The sequence below is a fragment of the Pseudochaenichthys georgianus genome, chromosome 12 (genome assembly GCF_902827115.2).
Source record: "Pseudochaenichthys georgianus chromosome 12, fPseGeo1.2, whole genome shotgun sequence".
Lineage (NCBI taxonomy): Eukaryota > Metazoa > Chordata > Actinopteri > Perciformes > Channichthyidae > Pseudochaenichthys > Pseudochaenichthys georgianus.
This window is the reverse complement of record NC_047514.1, coordinates 25,300,338-25,321,424: the sequence shown is the minus strand read 5'-3', so window position 1 is coordinate 25,321,424 and position 21,087 is coordinate 25,300,338. Positions and strand designations below refer to the sequence as shown.

The 21,087-nt window shown below is 42.6% G+C and overlaps 2 protein-coding genes across 2 annotated transcripts; both read right to left on the bottom strand.

The window, feature by feature from the left end:
• Positions 1 to 844: 844 nt before the first annotated feature.
• Positions 845 to 12,066, bottom strand: enc1 (ectodermal-neural cortex 1). Its single transcript, XM_034096327.2, has 3 exons — positions 11,983 to 12,066; positions 4,828 to 6,644; positions 845 to 2,352 (listed from the first exon to the last, which is right to left on the bottom strand). The coding sequence occupies exon 2, from the start codon at positions 6,636 to 6,638 to the stop codon at positions 4,863 to 4,865; it is 1,776 nt and encodes a 591-aa protein (XP_033952218.1). The 5' UTR covers positions 6,639 to 6,644; positions 11,983 to 12,066; the 3' UTR covers positions 845 to 2,352; positions 4,828 to 4,862.
• A 5,627-nt stretch (positions 12,067 to 17,693) lies between these two features.
• LOC117455897 (sterile alpha motif domain-containing protein 3-like) lies at positions 17,694 to 20,268 on the bottom strand. The gene is made up of 4 exons (XM_071204915.1): positions 19,706 to 20,268; positions 19,414 to 19,566; positions 18,812 to 18,904; positions 17,694 to 18,442 (listed from the first exon to the last, which is right to left on the bottom strand). Exons 1-4 carry the CDS (start codon positions 20,228 to 20,230, stop codon positions 18,137 to 18,139), a joined length of 1,077 nt encoding a protein of 358 aa, XP_071061016.1. The 5' UTR covers positions 20,231 to 20,268; the 3' UTR covers positions 17,694 to 18,136.
• Positions 20,269 to 21,087: the final 819 nt, after the last annotated feature.

Genomic DNA, 21,087 nt, shown 5'->3' with positions numbered 1-21,087 from the left:
ACAAAGAAAATGAAACTGATACACATTGACAGTCAGTTCTGTCTAATTTTACATCATTATGCAAAGCGGGACACTGCGCTCCGATCTGAGCCAGCTGCATTTCCAGATGAATCCGAGGACAAGCGGAGGGCAAGAGTAGAAAGGAGAAGTGCCACTCGGCAATTAGGTGCAAATTGAGGGGGCATTCATCGCTCGCTGTTGCTAGGGAAACTTGGGAAAGCAATGCTCCTCTGATTGGTGGGGCCAGAGACCCTGTGCTCAGTGGTTGGAGGAGGTCAACACAATGAAGCCCCAAGGGTCTCCAAAGAAGTTCTGAAATTGCCAATAAAAGGAAAACATCTTTTGGGCGGCTCCAGGAGCAGAGCACGAAGTATAGAGCTGTTTTCCCACAGATTCGATTTGTGTCATGAATCCACGAAGAAGGACGAAACAAATGTTACATATTCCACCAAAACATAACCTCTTACATTGAATTCAATGATCCCATTAATATTCAAATGTAAAACATCCACGTTCAGGCAGTTATAGACAGACAGACAGGCAGAAAGCACTGATGTGAGTTACAAGTGTTATGCAAGTGTTTAAGACAGTCTCTCTTTTTGGTCTTTAGGAACTTGCAATGTTGTTTTTTTCATATTTTTTCAATGTGCATTATTGACACTATGGTGAAAAGCACTGCGGTGTCTGCCCTTATGAATGCACAGCGTAATGGATTCACTCTTTCTCAACCTAATGGTGAAGAAGACTGGGCGTACACCCCCGCTGAGTGAAGTTAACACGTGTGACAGTCCTCCAGTTGTCCTTGAGACAGCTGGAGGACTGTCCCACTCTGAGCCATGTCAGGGTTAGTTACAGGGCCACACACTGCACTTTCTCCAGGTTTGATACGTTCTTGATTTGTTGGTACTGTTTGCCCCCCCGACGGCACCATTTAAGACAGGCGTGGACCCAACTGTGAGCTTAAAAAGAACCTATCAAAAGGGATAATATTTCCAGTCTTCCTATGTGGGCAGCCGCCTAAACCGCTTCACCCCATCAGTAATCCGAGCCATTCTTCCTCTTCCACACTCTTTTAACTTCCTAAAAAACAAGTTCCTCCTGGTAAAGAGTGAATTGTGCAAAATGCAGCCCGACTGCGATCAAATAAAACACAACACCTGGCCATGCATGACGCCACCCGAACATACATTCACATACGGATGCAGGCAGAGAAGAAATAAATACGATTAAACATATTAAAATAACAGAGTAATCATCATTGCCATATAAATTAAGACTACGTTGCAGTGAGGTTTTAAAAAAAAAGAAACTGATTAATTCTCAGTTCAGTTTAAGGTGACAATATGTCTGTGACAAGAGAAGGGTGCATGCCAGAGTTACTGCATCGCTATGAGTGCACATGCTGCAGGAAGGTTAAGCGGTGACTCAGCAGGCGAGCAACTGCTTTGGATCAGAACAACAGAAGCTGCGTTAAGTGTACAGCTGGAAGTGACCGTTCTTTATGAATACCGCCTCTGTGTACAGTGGGCTAGTGAGCCGGCACTCAGCGGGCGCTAATGCTTCGCTGCAAAACAGCAAACATGTAAGGTCGCAGCCCCCAAGCACCTCCCCTCCGATCCCCTTCATCCTCCTCAGCTTCAGCTGGCGTTGGTCGTCAACACCTCGCGGCTCGCACGTGACAGCAAACGGCCAAAGCCTTCATGAGAGGAACACTTAAAGGTTTTCTTCTGTGCGTCAAAGCTGTTAAAGGAAACGTCTGAAAGAAGGGTCAAACAAAAGCTTATTAGAGGAGAGAAAGGGGGAGAAATGCTCCTTCATTGTGCCTTTTTTAAATCAGCTATATTCAGTCAGTTCCTCGGCACACCAACAAGGCATCCTCCACCCCTCGCTCTAAGCAGAACATCCATCATGCTATACATTGCAGCCTCGATGAATAGAGTATTCTTCTTTTTTTATCATGGAGAAAAACATCAATACAGATCTGCACACGCCTGTCATGACTAAACGGGAGACATGCAGGCTGTGTGTGGTGGTTGCAGTCCTCGATGGCAGCATGAAAGCAGGAGTCTGACGTGCCTTATGTACATAAGGTGGTAGTTTGTGCCTCATGTAACAAGCAGCAGGTTGTTTGGTTTGTTTGCGCGAGCTACTGTGCTGGAGGCCTCGGCTTCTGTCTCGGAAACGAAGGACGACATCATTCCAGTGGAAGTGTCCAGCTCGTGTCCCGTTTCTGCCTCTTCTGCGACAACAAGATGAATGCGGGTGTCTGTACATCGCTGCTTAGTTTCTCTTCGAGAGGAAGAGGATGTGTGCTTCTTCACAGCTGGAGTAGATGATGCAAAACAGGGGAATCTGAGGGAGACAAAGGAATCATTTGTTAAAAGGGTAAGACGCCTTTAACTCAACAGTTACAGGTGACTTTTTAATTATTCAAAGTGAAAAGGAATCAGAGGCTCAGGCTCCTTGATTACTAGGCCTTAAATATTGATATATCACATGATGGTGTTGACCTCAATACTGTGTGAACATTCTTGTATGTGCACATCTTTTGGATATACTGGTATTGCATTTTTAGTTTTACTCTTAAACAATAATGATAATACATTTGACTTCTAAGCGCTTTTTCAGGTGCTCAAAGACACTGCGGTTTCTGGTACTTTGTTTTTCAACCTCCAAATATCTACAATTACATTCAGTCACCCCGAAAATAGGACTGCACTATCAACACGGAAGGCAGTCGAAAATACTTCGTTATTGTATTCCCTCAAAACCCACTAAATGCTTTCCAAGGGAGAAACTCCAAAAGGAAGTAACTCAGACATGTTAGGATTGTTCCCGCGGGAACAACCGAGAGCACTTCTTCTTTCTCTCAGCGACAATCTCCTTCTGTGAGGTCTAACATACTTCCTTCCCCTTTCATTCCTAAACAGTCGGCCTTCTTTTCCATTCCTCCACATTTCGTCTTTTCAGCGCTTTCAGTGAGGAGACTGTCAGTTGCCATGACAGGCAGGCGCACCAAAAACAGTGTTAAATAAGTAGCAGGATGATGTCCTTCACTGAGCACTGTGTTGCCTTGGCTTAGAGATAGTTTAAACCTTCAGTCTACTCTCTCCTTTTCAGACATGAGTCACTGAAAAGAAAGGGAATAATAAGTCTTCACAAATATGTCATCCCGTGGAGAGTGGAGGAACATCCCAGTGTGTGAAGCTGCTCGGCTGCTTCCTGGCTTTATCACATGGGAAACGGTGCCTTTGCTGGACAGCTGGGGAGCCATTCTTCTTCTCTTCTTCTCAGGAGCTTAGAGACATTTGAATAAATACAGCCAAATGAGAAAGACTGCCTGCATGGGTGTGTGGGGGCAACAGTGTAGGGTGTAGCGCTAGTTTGATGTGATTAGATCATGAGCCTGCAGCATGCAGAACGATCCGCTTTGCCAGCTGACTGCCCATGCTCCACATGCGTCCGGCCCGATCATCATCAGAGCAGGAGAGCAGGGTTACATTGAGGTAAAGAAGACATACATGGAGGCCGAAGAGACACTAGAGTAATGTGCAGACCACCACTAACAAGGGCTGAGGGGGGAGGAGGTGTACGATTGTCCCTCCTCACTTCCTTTCCTGCCACATCTCTGTCACCTCTGATGAATGGTTTCCGACACGGCACGAGTCGCCGGCCCGCCTTCCCTCCCACCGCCGTAGAGACCCTAACCTCGTCAAAGGAAGGCGGCAGAGAGTGGATTATCCTGGCCAGGGTGTTGCAGCCTGCTGGTGTGTGGCTTGTCTAATTGGTAGACCCCCATTTCCCTCTGAGAGGGATTTCCCCCACAGGAGCAATAAAAGTATCCTATTCTCTTTCAATTACCCTCTCTGTCCTTCAGCCCATCCCCACAGCAGCATAACTCACTTAACTAACGCACACAAGCCCCCATCACCCCCCCCCCCCCCCCCGCCTCCGCGAGAGCTCCTTTCTCTCTTCTTCTGAGAATACGCACTTACGTACTGTCAGTGTTTCTCTTATTCGGAACATGTGAGACACCCAACACGCATACCAACATCAATGCAGGGTATCACAGACTGTCATATATGTTGACAGATCTGCAAATACAGCCTGCATCAAAGTTTTATGGCTTGCATTTTTAGTATGTTTGACCTATTTATCTCTCTATCTCTGCCAGGTTAGAAGCATCTCTGCCAACCTGATGCTGTTTATTTTATTTATTTATTTTATTTATCCTTTATTTATCCAGGAATGTCCCATTGAGATACAAGATCTCTTCTTCCAGGGACTTTATGTGTGGTGAAGTGTGAAAATGAAATATATGCCAATATATTTGCTTATATTCATTATTATTATTATTATTATTATTATATAAATACACTGTATATATTTAAGATATGGAATACTTACATTTGAATCTGCCTCAAAAACACCACATTGATTTGGCTGTAATATATTAACAAACAGAAACTGTGCTCACTTTAAGAATGCAAATGAACATCAATGTTGCACCGTTAGCTAAAGGAAGAGCTCTCAAGCGGTCACTGCCTTGGTATTATACAGCAGACTCACTGTGGGCACTTTAAAAGGCTGCCGGAATAGAGCTTTTATCCCATTCTTCTTACTTGGCCAAAGTAGCCTTGAGCGGCTAACCACATGCAGAGATGAGAAACGGGCTACATACGTCTGGGAAGCTCATTTTCCAATCTCTAGATTGTTTTCATTTCGAAATGTGTAGTCTTCAGACCCAACTTTATGCCAATTATCTGTGACATATTTACCCCCCCAAGACCTATAAACACACAAGGAAAAGTGAGATGTCAAACTTACCTCGTTGAGAGGGTGTAGGAAGAGGGTTCTGGGGCTCAAGCGGGCAGATGCTTCCAGGTGCTGACGAAAGCAGTGGGAATGAGTGAGTATGGCACAGTCGTGATGCTGTTCCAAGCATCCAGCGTGGGGTCATAGCAGTCCAGAGTTTTACACCGCTGTGTGCCGAAGTACCCACCCACAACGTACAGTTTATTTCCCGACGCCACCGCCTGGCAGCTCATGCGCTTGGCCGTCACGTCGCCAACTTTAGTCCACTGGTAGCTGTCACTGCTGAACTTATACGCCGAGCACGCAGAGAACTCTGTGTCCCCGCCCATGACGAAGATCTGGTTTCCCAGCACGGCGGCGGCCGTGTAGCGCCAGGGCTGCGGGCAGGACGCCGGTACAGACCATCGGTTCTCCTGCGGATCGTAGCACTGCACCTTGGGCAGCTTGTCGTGGGTGACGCTGGTTCCTCCGAAGGCAAAGAGCTTGAGCTTGACGCTGACCACCGCTGCATTGCTCACACCCTCTCTCAAAGGAGCCACCATCGTCCACTTGTTCGCCACTGGGTCGAACTGCTCCACCTGTTTGAGGGATACCGATGGAGAGGCTGGAAGGCAGCCGGTGGCAGCTGTGTGACCTCCCACCACGTAGAGGCAGTGTTTCAGCTCCGCAGAGCCATGGCCAAACCTGGCAATGAGCATGGGTGCCGCCTTCGACCATTCCTCTTGGACGGTGTCATAGACCCACACATCTTTGGATACACCATTCTCTGAACCTCTGCCACCGGTGATGTACACATTACAGCCAATGGCGCAGGCGCTGAACTCCTTCCTGGGGCTAGGGATGTCAGACTTGGGGATGATCTCTTTGGCTTTCTGGTCCACCAGGTACAACTTGTCACACATGAAAGTCTGCCCTCCCAGAAGAAAGAGGGCATGGCTGGTCTTCCTTGGTCGGGCACAAGGGCTGTTAACCACGCCATCGTTCTGCAGGATCTTCAGCTTACAGCGGATAGCTTCATCCACCAGCTCCTTGCTCTTCGGCTGGGCGTTGATCAGCTCTTCGGTGGACACGTTCTCCATGAGAAAGATGGCGGGCAGCAGGGCCAGGCGGACCGTTCTCAGGAGCTCTGGAAGGTGGCAGTGCCTCTTTTCCAGGTCGTAGTTGATCCAGTTAAGGGCCGCCTCATAGACCAGTCTCTCGTCTTCTGTCTCGAGCTCCTCATGGCACAAAAGCTGCACCACCATATCTTTGGGCAGCTGGAGGAAGTCCTCTGTCTTGCAAATGGTGGGAAAGTTGCTGAGGCACATTCCCCAGGAGAGCTCTGACAGCTTGATGCACTGGTGGGCGTCAGACAGCAACAGCATGCCAAGGCAGTTAGACGGGTGCAGGTTTCTCTCCAGGAATTCAGCGCAGGCATCCCGGATGTCCTGAAACTCCAGCATGTCCCCAGCCTCCAGTAGAGACTCTGCGTTTTCCTCATTGATGACCACACGTGATGAGTAGGCGTAATCCAGCAGGAGCTCTAACACCTCCGGGTGAAGGGAGTCACGGAAGTCGACCTCGCTGGCCTGACTCTCCCTCAGCCCGCCGCTGAACATGGCCTCAAAGTAGCGGCTGCAGGCGGCCAGCACGGCGCGGTGGCACGGGAAGGAGCGGCTCCCCGCATGAAGCAGGACGTCAGTGAAGAGCCGCTGCTGCCGCAGAGAGTTGAGGTGCATCAGCACACTGTCCGCATAGGACGACTTGTGGAACAGGTAGATGTTCATCGAGCCGGTGCTGGCTCGGGATTTCCGGTTCTCATGGACACACACAGACATTTTCATTGAATCCTGAAAAAGAAAAGACAAGATTTCTCAAATACATGTTATAATGAAAGTCCATTCAGGTGTGGTGCCCCACAGATAGAATCACATTCTGTGGGGAAAGCCGCCATTACACAAGATTATTCAATGTTTTGCTGAGTAGAGGATTGGTATGAGTTCGGGTCAAGTTTGGTGTTCATGTGGTTTTTGCCTTTTCAAACAGGAGGTAAATTAAAGGGTTTCAAATTCATTTCTTGGCTTTACTGTAGGTGCTCGTTCTCTCGTTGAATTCACAATCATCTTTCGTTTTATATCTTGAAGTTGCTACGATCATAAGCTGATAGAGTCCTTCTTAGACCGTCAACATCAGCTAAAGGGGTGCCTTCGATGTGTCAGTAAGACAACGAGAGCACACTCCTCTAAGTAAAATGACACACATCAATTATATCTGCCAGGTGAAGAACACTTTGTGAGTTTAGCACCATGATATTGAGTTTCCCGTAACGAGGAAGCAAGTTTCAATAATGATATAGAAACATGTTCCTGTCAAGACACAGTTTAAGGAAGGACATTGGATCATTATAGTGTTATGAGAAATATGTTCTCTATTGGATCCATCTATATTCACTGAAGACGTGTTATTGCCTAGTCTCAGCCATGACACTGGGATATTGATGCTGAAATATTGCGTTTTGCAACTGTAATATCCATCTTATGATGACGATGATGTGCGTTTTTGGTGAGTATTGCAATCCTTCCTCAGAGATACATTAAGCAAGAGATCCGACGCCTGGGAGTTATGAAGGTCAAGTAGATACCTATTGTCTTCTCGCACTACCAAGAGGCTTTTCTGCTCCAAACCCCAAGCAGCACTAATCCCCTTCTTTTAGAGATACCATGATTACAAGTAAGTCTCTCTTTGCAGAGGTCTTTATAAAGTGAGGAGAGAAGGAGACAAGGAGACAGCGGGACTCCTTTAAGCCTCGGAGTAATGCACAGAATTGACTCCCCTCCAGAAAGTCACAGCCTATCTTCACCGTCCTTGCCCTGTCTTCGCTCAGAACTCACATTCATTTGAACCACTTTCTAGAATTGTCAAAAGTGTCTGGCACTATGTTTCGACAGGTACTGTGTCCCTGAATGACCTAGTAAATCACTCCAAATGATTTAAAGAGTTCAAAAGTTCCCAGATGTCATAAGTTACCTCGCTGCAAAAACGAGAGTTTCCATTTCCTTTACGTTGCATCATGATCATGGTCCTCAGAATGCTGTTTCATGAGTAGACAATCAGGTGTGAACCACACTAACAATTGAAAATCCAATGCTGAGCTGTGTTGCTCAATCCTTCATCTTCAACCAAATGTTACTTTCATGTTACAAGTTCCTGGGAAATGACGAAATCCAGTTAAACTAACTTCCAACACCAGCTGCACCCCAGACCGGCCGTGTGGCTGCAGCTGCCAAAGGGAAAACACAACCTGTGGTAGCAAAAGGTATTTAAACCACTTGCATTGCATTCCAAGCTAAGCCTTTAACACACTCACAACGGGTCAGGAAGCTTGCAGGGATAGAAGATAACTTGTTTTAATTCTATATGAAGCTACTACCATGGGTACATTCTCAGGAAAACACCATGTATTTTGAGGATCGAATAATCAGAAAATGCAGTTTTCAGCTCTTCAGATAGTATTTAGTATTAGTATTATTATAAAGTAGTATTTCCTACTTTTCTCTGCTTTAATCGCATTAATATTTATGTCATTTTTTTGGTAATGATTAAACAAGACATTCAAAGACACAACCTTGGCCCTTTTGAGGAACAAGTCATTCATTTGCAGATTATTCTATGATGAAAATAATCATTAGTTGCCGCCTTATGGAAGCGCTATAATAAGAAAGTGTGTGTTACCATTCTTTACAAGCCAATTTTAATACGTTTTGAAAAGCCTCAAACAATATTACTTGGAATAGTTTGACATTTAGTACAGACATTTAATTAAAAAAACGAATTCTCCCTCTCATTATGGTCGCAGTTTTAAACAAGTGGTTAACGGTTTAAATTGCAACCAAACAAAAAGACCAACAAACGACTAAAATTACTAGCTTTGGTTTAGAAAATTATCATGGTTTGGTTGAAAATAGCATATTACTTTTGATACATTATTTAATTTGATGTCATAACAAACATAATTCCATGTTGGTTTTTAATTTCACGTTAATATAATTATTCCGTTTAAAGCCATGCAGTAGTTAGGTTAAACATAGTTAAATGTAGTTCTGGAAAGTATTCCATTTAGAAGTGTTGTTCATCCAACACACTGTACTTTAATGATAATAATAAGAGCCCGGTCTTCCTTTATCACAAGTTGATTAAATGCAAAACCAACCGCAGCAGCCTTGGTTCAACAGGATTTATTGCATTCCAGCTATGGCTCAGCTATAATGAGAATACCTTAGCCTGGACTCACACCTGCAAACATCACCTCCAACACACACACACACACACACACACACACACACACACACACACACACACACACACACACACACACACACACACACACACACACACACACACACACACACACACACACACACACACACACACACACACACACACACACATACCATGTATACATCACCTCAGGGGACATTACATACATGCATTTCCTGGAGACTTATCCTAACCTTAACCATAACCAACACATGCCTATCCCTAACCCTTAACCTTACCCTAAACCTAACCAAGTCTTCACCCTAAAATTAATGGTGTCATGGGGACCTCCATTTTGTCCCCACAAGGGAAGCCAGTCCCCACACGTGACTGTGTAAATAGATTTAGGTCCCCACAAGTATAGTAATGCTAGACCACACACACACACACACACACACACACACACACACACACACACACACACACACACACACACACACACACACACACACACACACACACACACACACACACAGAGTACTGATGCTGCAGTATGCATGTTTGTTAATTGTAAGTTGTAAGTGGCTTGATTTGAATAAGTGGCCCTAATAACTCACCACTTGGAGGAGGTTTTGCAGATACTAATAATTAGCACGTTAACAAATATAACCTCCAGCCGTCAGGTCACTATCTGACTGGCAGATAAACACTCCACCTCTGCCAGTGAAACAGTTGAGGACAAATCAACAGATGGGATCAAAGGATGCAGTATGATAATGCTTTGCTTGTAGGAGGAATAGTGAAAATACAATGATTCCATATTTATTTAAAACATGTCTGCATTACCGAACGTGTTTTGCATTTATTTAACACCAAACAAAGTTGTCCTCGGATGAACGTGCTCACTCGTTCATACAGTGGGTGCAGTGCAGCTGAACAAAGAGAAGACGAGCAGAGATGTATGCTATTTGCATATTAAAGGATAAAGCCTGGATTAACAACTAAACCTGCAGGACCTGAAAACCCTGTGTTCTTTTATTTGTAATTTAAATTGGAATGGTCCTTTGTTATAAATGTGCTTGTCCACGGCATCGGCCCTCCTGTAGGCATGATTTCATAAATGCCAATAGCATCTGATCGGACCTTGAATAGTTTCAGAATTAAAAATCATAAATGGTTTTTTAACTCTTGTTTATATTGTATTCCAGTTCGTCCATTGGCTGTCGTGTACAAATGTTTTTCTGCAGCTGCATAACATCCCTCTGCATTTAAACTCAACACAGATTATTGGGGAAATCAGATTACTGCAACCTATATAACCATAATCCTGTTTCTAATCAGCCTCTAAACCGTGATGCATGTAAACAATATTTTTCGATTTTGAAAAAAGTAAATAAATTCACTTTACTATGTCCCTATTTCTGGCATTTTGTTATCTCGTACTGTTTGGTTAAATCCTGGAAGATGAATGCAAAATGAAAATTATTGATATTATTTGTGGACCATCAAGGAAAACATTTGTTGACAACTTTGCTTAACTGTTGTCACGAGCTGTCAGTCCTATATCTATATATATATTTGAAATGAAAGTTTACCAATGCCGTAAATAAAAAAAAATCCTTACTTCAAGTTTGTAATCTTGATATAGAAAAAGTAATACCCTAACATTTTGGTCACCCTACTTCGGTGTACATGTGGATTTACAATGGTATTACATGTTGCATTACTGAGGGAAATGATATGAGAAGACTTTGAGGAACTATGGATATTGTTTTCCAAAAGCGCAACACATCCTCGTCTCAGCTTCTCAAATATGAGGATGTGTTGCTTTTCTTTGTCTCATATCATAACAGTCGGACGACATTTATGTTTTGTGAGTGTGTGTCAGACACATGTGTAGTGTGAAGACATCACCCACTAAATTGGAACATATTTTAGACCAAAAAATTAACCAACTAATTAAAGAAAGTAAGATGAATTGCTAATTAATGATGAAAAATATTGATTAAATGCCAATTACATTTGGTTGCAGACCTCAAATCAATACTTATAATCATTATCATCTATAAAAAAACAAGTGCTCATGGTATTGTTACTCCCTTATCTGTCCCAGCAACAGAGTGCATTCACACCGACGTGCCCTGAGAGGAGGAACACATGTCATCAGTGTGAGAGCGAGCGCTTGGCTGGATGTCTGAGAGAGTTGTCATCCTCACAGAAAACAGATCCACAGCCAGAGCAGCAGAGCACATACATGCACACTCACTAAGCACTCAGTTAAAAAAGAAACAGCCATGCCGCCTCTGGTCTCTCTGTCTGAGGCCAGGCTGCAGTCTGTTTAAAATCATTGCCAGGTGTTCCCAGTCAACCCTGGACGCAGGAAGAGGGTGGGAGAGACTTCCTAAGTAAACACCAGGCGTATGTGGGCCAGATCTGTGCATCTGCCACTTGGAGGGGGAATTCAATAATTAAACAAGATGCAGAACATGGGGACACAGCCAGCAGCTATTGATCTGCATGTCGGCATCACTCCTAATCTCAAATGTATAGTCCACACACACATCTGAGCAAGATGTGTACCAAAGCCCCATGCCTGCACTGAGAAAATAGTGTTGATCATCACCAAGAAGAGCGTGTCACACCTGCTGTCGCCTTCAACACATGCAAAACATCTCGAGCATGCAGGGATGAGATGCCGAAGAGAGCACAAAGGACTGAGAGGGAATCTCGTGAAAATAAAGACAATCGATACCAAATGATAGCTATATTGTCAGAATAAATGAATGTCAACAACATTATCTTTTGTCCATAAGCCTGCTTTCTGTTGCGCTTTCTCTGCCACAGAACCGGAGTTTTCCTTTATTTAAAAGGGATGCTGTTACAATACAATAATAAGCTATAACGGGAGATGCGAGTAATTGTTCAATTTACCTCTTTGGGTGAAAGCAGGAGTTCATTTGGGTCCGCAGTATCCCTCGAACATGCCACTTCTGACAGAGCCACGATGCCGCCTTGCGCTCGGGAGTCACAACTCCTTGGTAATTTCCGATAAACTGCTGGCGGATACTCAGGGAGGATGAGGTCGGTTCTGTCAGGTAAGGCGCAACAGTGTGTAGAACATCTGGAAATGTCAGTATAGATAAAGGAAGCGTAAAAATGAACGTGCTTTAGAGTAGAGGATGAGCTGTTTGGATGCGGCTGCTCGGCTCCTGTGTGGCGGTGCGGCTCCGGCGCTCCCAGTCCTCCTCACTGGATCAATGGGTGTGTTTACAACGAGAGGGGGAGGACCGGCACCGCGCAGGAAATGAAGAGAGGTGGCGGGGGGGAAGAGAGGGGGAGATAATGCAAAAAGATGTGGAGGTCTCCCAAGGCAGGAGTTTCCTCCCACACACACACACAAACAAACACATCTCCGTCTGATGTAGGTTCTTTAGGTTGAAGTATTTCAAACTCACAATTTCATAAGCCTCAACTCAGGAACCTTTTAGAAGTGCGAAATATCTATACTTTACTACTAATAAAGAAAGGGGAAAGTACTTTTTAAAGTAACAATGTTACTACTTTCTTGAGTGGCCAATTCCCATTTGTTGTGCTTGTTTGTATCTGATTCCCTGCATTTCAGAAGGGATGATGTACCTTTAACTTTACTACATCAGATTTAGATAATATAATACCAAATCAACGACAAAACACCTTTGGGTTGAACTCAAGGCATCAACGTATGGTGGGGGGAGCTCAGTCCACGGGGACCGGTTCAAGTCCTGAAACGACAGAGGGGCCCCTGCGCAAAGCATTGTTCCTACACTGCTCCCCAGGTGCAGAGACCTTTTCTTAAAGCAAAGTTTAGATATGATAATATCAAATCAGTCGTGAACAGTAAGAACATTTGTAGTAAAAGTTTGAGTAATTTAGTATTTGCATTTTAAACTAAAGGTATATAATATACAATAATGTCAGATCAGTAGTAAGAAAACATAATCAATACTTTAGTATGCTTGAGTATTTCTATGTTATGATTTATTTCTAAGTTCAAACAGGCACAACCACAAGTGTTAGTCTGTATATACATAACCCAAATGTTCTAACTATACAGTAGTACTGCAATGAGAGACGGTATGGGAGAGTTTGGAAAGTTTTGAACCAATCATTTTAGAGTGTAACTTTAACTCGATAGGTTGCATTTGTTATTTTAAATCTAGCTTTTGAAAGATGTTTTTTTTTTTTAAAGACACACATTCACAAACTCTTTGCCACTGTAGCTGGTAGGTTAGTAAAGTAAAATAAATGTTTTCTTTTTATGCATATGCAAAAACAAAAAACGATTTTAAAAACAGTATCTTGTAAAAGAGACTTGTTGTTTTATGGAGCCAAAGCAAACTCACCACAGGATGCCATAGACATACAGTAAATCCCATAGGATTATAAAGACATTGTGGTTTCTGGTTGGGGTAGCTGGAAACAGGAAGTCCAATTATATCCCTGGACATCTTGTGTGAGTCACATCTGTGGTCTCTTGTCGGGACATTTGGCTGTGACTGCACTGCAGTGGACCCTCGAGGCTATGATGTTATTGTTTTGTTTGTTTGTACGTGCTGTGGTGATCGGATCGTTAACATATGAAGACAGACATGACTCTATTGTAGCTTCGTTTTCAGGACATCACAGCAGAGTGTTTCTTAGAGAAGAGTGTATCTGTGAACAGAAACTCATTATGGCAGCAAACGCTCCATGTGACAGGAGAGACATCTAGTGGACAGCATCTGTGTGGGACTACAAGTGCCGAAGATTGAAAGCTTAAACCCAAGGGAATAATTCATTTATCTGTTTTCTGGTTGAATTGGCTTAATTTCCTTGTTGTTTTGGGGTCTCAGATTGTGTGTTGTATTTCCACTATCCTCCTTTAAATGCACAATTTTATCGTTGTAACTTTATTTTTTTATATTTCTATTCTATGCTATTTTAAATTTGTTTCTATGTTTTTTTACTGGTAACTGTATTCTATGTGATATCAATTTTCTGTGAGTATTTTAAGAGATGTCTGCCGTGAAGCACTTTGAATTGCAATTATTGTATGAAAGGTGATATACAAATAAAGGTTATTATTATTATAAATAAAATACAAAAGGTATTTAAGAACAATACATTATGTCTGGCAGTAAATGCTACATGAGACAGAGACACCGGACAAAACAATATTTAAGAAGTAATCAAAACTGGCAAACTACAAATGCATCTTTTTCCTATCTGCTTTTCATTTAAATGTGTTTCTCATGGTTATTTATATTCTATTTTATTTTAAGTTAATAATTATTATTTTTTGTAGTTCAAATATTGTGCAATAATAACATGTGAGTGAATATAAAGTGTACACTGTAAAATGTTTGGCTGTAAAATTACAGTAAATTACTGGCTACTAGTTGCATGGATTTCACAGTAATTGACTGTAAATATTTCACAGTAATTGACTGTAAATATTTCACAGTAATTTAGTAATTTTATAAAAGTACAACTAAATACTATGACTATGCCCATGGAATTACTGTGATATAGCAGTACAGAGCGTTGGTATTATGGTACCTTGCTGTATATAAATTACAGTAATTACTTGTATCTTCACACTTTTACTGTAGAAGTAATGTAACACATTAGCCAGTAATTTACTGTAAATATAAAAATGTAAATAATATGATATTATATTGTAAATTTGACTAGATAACTGGGATTTTACCATAACTACACAATTCAATCAGCTCAATCAACAAAGAAAAACAAAGAAAATGCCCATTTTAACTTTGTATTACTCCATTGAAGTGCAAAGTACATTTCACAGTGTCTTGGACATGTTATGGCCCCAACCTCTACTCCGCGGTAGTGGCTCGTGCTGAGACCCGCAACATGAAAGAATACACACAATAACCGGTACTTGGTAGCGAGCATTTATTGATAATCAGCCATTTGCTCACACAAGCGAAACGGGAAATAAAAAGAGGTCTGGAGGACTGGCCAAAAGGAACAAACAGAAGGAGGGAACCCGAGCCAGCCACACCGCGGACCGTAGGACCCAGAGCATCCTTAACACAACTCAGTAATAACTCTCTCACTCATTCTGGTTTATGCAGTCGTCAGCTTTTACTGTAAACCACATCATTGTACTACAATTCAGATTAATTAGTGTACTTTTAACTTGACTATTTCAGAATCAGATTATAATATACTGAATATCACCATCAAATCAACTATGACATTGTGTTCCTAATACTATGGGTCAGATGCAGGTACCTTTTCTTAAATCAAAGTAAAGTCAACTTTATTGTCAATCGTCTTATGTATAATATTATAGACTATGAATATCAACAAGGCCTTGACTCCCAGAGATCTGCCGCACACTGGATATTTCCCCTTTTTCGGACCATTCTCTGTAAACCCTAGAGATGGTTGTGTGTGAAAACCCCAGTAGATCAGCAGTTTCGGAAATACACCGACAACCATGCCATGTTCAAAGTCACTTAAATCCCCTTTCCTATCCGTTCTGATGCTCTGTTTGAACTTCACCAGGTCCTTGACCATGTCTCCATGCCTAGATGCATTGAGTTGCTGCCATGTGATTGGCTTATTAGATATGTGCATTAACGAGCAGTAGAACAGGTGTACCTAATAAAGTGGCCAGTGAGTGTACACACATACATAATCAAACATGGACACACATTTTCATATGCACACATTAGAGGTGGGGTAGGTACGTTTGAGAAACCGGCTCGAGATACACTTTTTGTTATATTCCATGGAACGCTCTTAACATCCCGATAGCAATGAATATCTAAAGTGCTTTGACAAAAAATCAATACAAATATTTCATCTCTGGAAGCCATAGTACTGTAAAAAGCACGACCAATCATTTTAGCCGGCCCGGCTAAAATAACTGGATGGCCTACCTGCCTGTCAGCCTTCCTTCTGTGCACAAACTTACACTGAACAAAAATATAAATGCAACACTTTTGTTTTTGCTCCCATTTTGCATGAGATGAACTCAAAGATCTAAAACATTTTTCTATATACACAAAATAACAATTTCTCTCAACTATTGTTCACAAATTCGCCACTCTGAAAAGGCCACTCTGAAATGTTCAGTTTTATCACACAGCACAATGCCACAGATGTCGCAAGTTTTGAGGGAGCGAGCAATTGGCATGCTGACAGCAGGAATGTCCACCAGAGCTGTTGCCCGTGAATTGAATTTTCATTTCTCTACCATAAGCCATCTCCAAAGGCGTTTCAGAGCATTTGGGAGTACATCCAACCGGCCTCACAACCGCAGACCACGTGTAACCACACCAGCCCAGGACCTCCACATCCAGCATGTTCACCTCCAAGATCGTCTGAGACCAGCCACTCGGACGGCTGCTGCAACAATCGGTTTGCATAACCAAAGAATCTCTGCACAAACTGTCAGAAACCGTCTCAGGGAAGCTCATCTGCATGCTCGTCGTCCTCATCGGGGTCTCCACCTGACTCCGGTTCGTCGTCGTAACCGACTTGAGTGGGCAAATGCTCACATTCGATGGCGTCCGGCACGTTGGAGAGGTGTTCTCTTCACGGATGAATCCCGGTTTTCACTGTTCAGGGCAGATGGCAGACAGCGTGTGTGGCGTCGTGTGGGTGAGCGGTTTTCTGATGTCAATGTTGTGAATCGAGTGGCCCATGGTGGTGGTGGGGTTATGGTATGGGCAGGCGTATGTTATGGACGACGAACACAGGTGCATTTTATTGATGGCATTGTGAATGCACAGAGATACCGTGACGAGATCCTGAGGCCCATTGGTGTGCCATTCATCCACGACCATCACCTCATGTTGCAGCATGATAATGCACGGCCCCATGTTGCAAGGATCTGTACACAGTTCCTGGAGGCTGAAAACATCCCAGTTCTTGCATGGCCAGCTTACTCACCGGACATGTCACCCATTGAGCATGTTTGGGATGCTCTGGATCGGCGTATACGACGGCGTGTTCCAGTTCCTGCCAATATCCAGCAGCTTGGCAGCCATTGAAGAGGAGTGGACCAACATTCCACAGGCCACAATCAACAACCTGATCAACTCTATGCCAAGGAGATGTGTTGCACAGTGTGAGGCAAATGGTGGTCACACCAGATACTGACTGGTTTTCGGACCCCCCCAATAAAGCAAAACTGCACGTTTCAGAGTGGCCTTTTATTGTATCCAGCCTAAGGCACACCGGTGCAATAATCATGCTGCACTGATAAAAGTATTTCGTTCAACCAATTAAAAATGTTTAGGGTAATGGTTCACATCTATACTCTATAGCTTGAGCCAATGAAAAATAAATAACTTGCCTCAAACAATATTTCTTATGTCCATGGAAACTATGATATAAGACTTGGTACAAAGCATATTTTCTTGTTGAAGGAAGTCAATTAATTTAAATTCTATATTTAATCCAAACAAACATGGATTTTATCAAACAGTTTTTTCTCGTTAAAATTAACTAAATATTATTTGTTTTATCCAATCAAAAATGTATACATTTTGTTAAACTATAATTTTCTCATTTAATCTAATCCAAAAAAATATAGATTACATCAATAATTCTCATTACACATTGTGATATTTAATAACGGATTTATTACTTATAAAACAAACATATGTACAGGGTATCTGCATTGTTCAAATAAAATGTAACAATTTAAAATACATAGAAAAACTGCACCGCGGTTGTATGCCTAAAGGCATAAAAATGAAAAATAATTCTTGCCAGAAAACAGTCAAGTTTCTCAAGGGTCAGATTGGAACTTTGAAGAGCTGACAGCCAAACATATTGACCTTTGAAACCAAATGCGGACGCAACTTGCGTACTCTACCAGCCAGAGCAGAGCCCATCAGTGCCACAGGGTAATTGCTATAACAGTTTTTATATTTTCAAACAGTTGAACTTCAGAATGACGAACCATAACTAGTCACACAACAGGTGTGTAACCGTTTCATTCTCCAGGACAGTCACATACGTTTTCTGTGACTTGTTATTGTCTTTATCATTTTCCATGACGTGTAGGAAACCTGAACTAAGCTCAATTGTAGAGCTGGTCATAGAGCTTCTTGACCTTGGTGGCCATGCCTTTCGGGTCCAGCTCCATGAAGACTTTCTGGATATATTCAAATGTCAATTTTAATGTCTTGGGATATTCCAGATTGAGAGCATAAAGGAAGCCCAGGAGAATGGCGACAGCATTTGCAACAGACGCCAACTTATTCACAACCTCTTGTCCCTCAAGAATGATGCCAATGTCTTTGGTTGCGGCTTGTGCATCTCTGATGACGAAGATTGCGATAGTTTCCCGCTGAAGAATTTGTCCAGCCTCATCCTTCTCCAACACCTGGAAAATAATTTAGGAAAAAAGAATCTGAAATCAATATAGCTCGGGTTTCCCCCCAGATGAATAGCCTAACTGTTAAGACATATCGTGGACGTCCTGGAAGGCCATAATTGGCTGTAAGAAGGAATTGTATTGTGATGCATAGCTTTGGCTCTTGTCTGTAGCTATTGTCTGAGCACGTCTTTAAACACTACTAGGACTGCCTATTGGTTACTCGCTGTGTTGGTGACATTTGAATTTGACTCCTATTACACTTGTTGTTAGTCACTCTGGATAAGAGCACCTGCTAAATAACTAAAATGTTATGTAAAATGTAACACACATCATATAAAGTGGAATTTTAACACCTCAACAGTAATCTTGCCTCACCAGGAATTCTTTGATCAGGTCCTCCACCGATTCTCCCATGTTGAGGATGAGACATTTGAGAGCAATCTCCCTCTTTGTAGTGGTGTCAGTATCCTGCATGAAGACAGTCACAATAATTAATGTTAATTGTTCAGTTCGTCCATTCAATCAGTGCGAGTGTGCCACGGTTTGTTAATGTGGGATTGAGAGCTAGTGTATGTAGGAATGAATGCATGGGAATGAGCTTTAGGTGATAAATGAGTAAGGATGCATTTAGACAGTAGAGACATGAAAAAAGAGCATAGTTTGGCGTGAAGGTAGGGCTGGACACTTTCATATCAGTCGATAAAATAATGATTACAATATCAGTCAATTAGTGTGTCAACCATATTAAGGCCATGAAAAAACAGCCAAGAATTCCCATTACGCCAAAATGAATGTCTAAACATGTAGATGAACATGAAGAATGAATGTGCCAAGTCTATGAAACCTCTGGCTAAAAGGTTGCCGTGTCGGATCAGTGACCAATGCTATAGATAATTGATTATGTATTGAAAGATATATCTATTGTTATTGAGGCATATATGTAAGTGAGCAGTAAAGTAAAAAACATCTGTACATACCGTTTCCACAAATGGCAGGAGCTTTGTCTTCTCCCGGATAGCTCCACCCTTCTTTCTGACGACTTGAATTAGTTCACTGCACTTCTCGTCAAGTTTCTGCATGAACCTTGCTTCAAGGGGTATTGTGGTTACTCTGATGAATTCTTCATTCACCTAGGGAATATAGGTAGTATAGGTATATATATCAAAAACAGACAAAGGATATGTGCCTCATGCAAAAGCATGTGATTTAGCTTTACGTACATTTGATTACACACACATATACATACATATTATGAGTAAGTTAGTGTACCTCTTGAACTTCGAAGAGTGCTGGCCATCTCTCGATCATTTCGTGCAAAGATGTTTTCTTGTCGACAATTTCTTGCCTCCGAAATGCGAACGTCCGAGCCATCTTCTGTCTTATTGTTTGGACATTGTTCCTTTTCTTTACCTCAGACAAGAGGGCCACTCTCTCTTGCTCCATGGACTCTGTTGTCTCGTTGAAAGGCAGAGATGGGTAATGGTTAGACTCAGCTCGCCTAGGTTTCTTTATGTTCTTTGCTGGGTGGGCATCCGTCAGCAACTTTCTTTTCAGAGTATTCACAGTCAGCTCGTCAGATGATGAACTGTGTGATTTCAGGTATGTGCGATAGTTGTACATCTTCGTCTTGAGTCTCTGTTTCCATCCGTAACTGTGGTTGAAGGACCCAGGTTCTTTCATACAGGGGTGTGTCTGTGTGAGTGCCTCTGCCACTTCACTGAAGTCTGCATCGCTAGGATAGGATTTGTATGAATAGACTTTGTCAGCGAGCGTTTCCAGTATGTTGGAAAGCATTTTAGAGCTGGGAGTGAGTCTAACCTGGTTTCTCTGGTACTCTGCATTCCATCCCTAAGTTGTGTTTCTGTTGAATGAGAGAAAGTAGGGATGAGGACACCTTGGGCCACTGCTCCTTTCTGTAGGTGTCCGAAGAAGGGCTGCTTACGGGTAATGTGTCACCCGAGCATGCAGATGAAGACATACTGGAATCATCTTGGCGTTGAAAATTAGCCTTATCCACAGAGTATTCCACTGGCTCTAAGAATAAAGTCACACTGGGTACTACATTAATAACTTTCAAAGTGGCAAGATCCTTGAGTTCTGAAGTTGAAGTTAAGTTAACCCAGTGCCGAAATCAGCGTCTTTGTATTGAAGCCGTATTTCATTAGTTAGACCACAGAAATTCGTTATTTCTTGGATGACTTCGTCAACCGAGGAGGGGATGCCATTAGGAAGCTCCAGCTTGATGCGACTGTCCCTCTCTAAAATCACCAGGAGCCGCGTGACGCCCGCCATGTTTGGAGATCCTCTGAGTGGGAGGGAAAGAAAGCAGGGTGGGGTTTGGAGAGAGAGAAAGATATTAGAGATGTGCTTTTTTCATGGTTGACTAATGATTGTGTGCTATGAACAAATAGTTTTTACGTGCAACATTAGCTTTGTTGAATTTAAAATGATATGATCATTCATGTTAATTACAATGAAAACAAATTAACCTGCATAATTCACACATCCACTTGCTTCTGACCCACCCCAAACAGATATTACTTTATGCTAACCTTAACCTTGAATATATCGCTTGAGTGTAATAAGCCGCATGGCCCCAACTGTGTAGTCTGCCAGGGGGTAAGGATCGGTCAGTTGAGATGCCTCAAAAA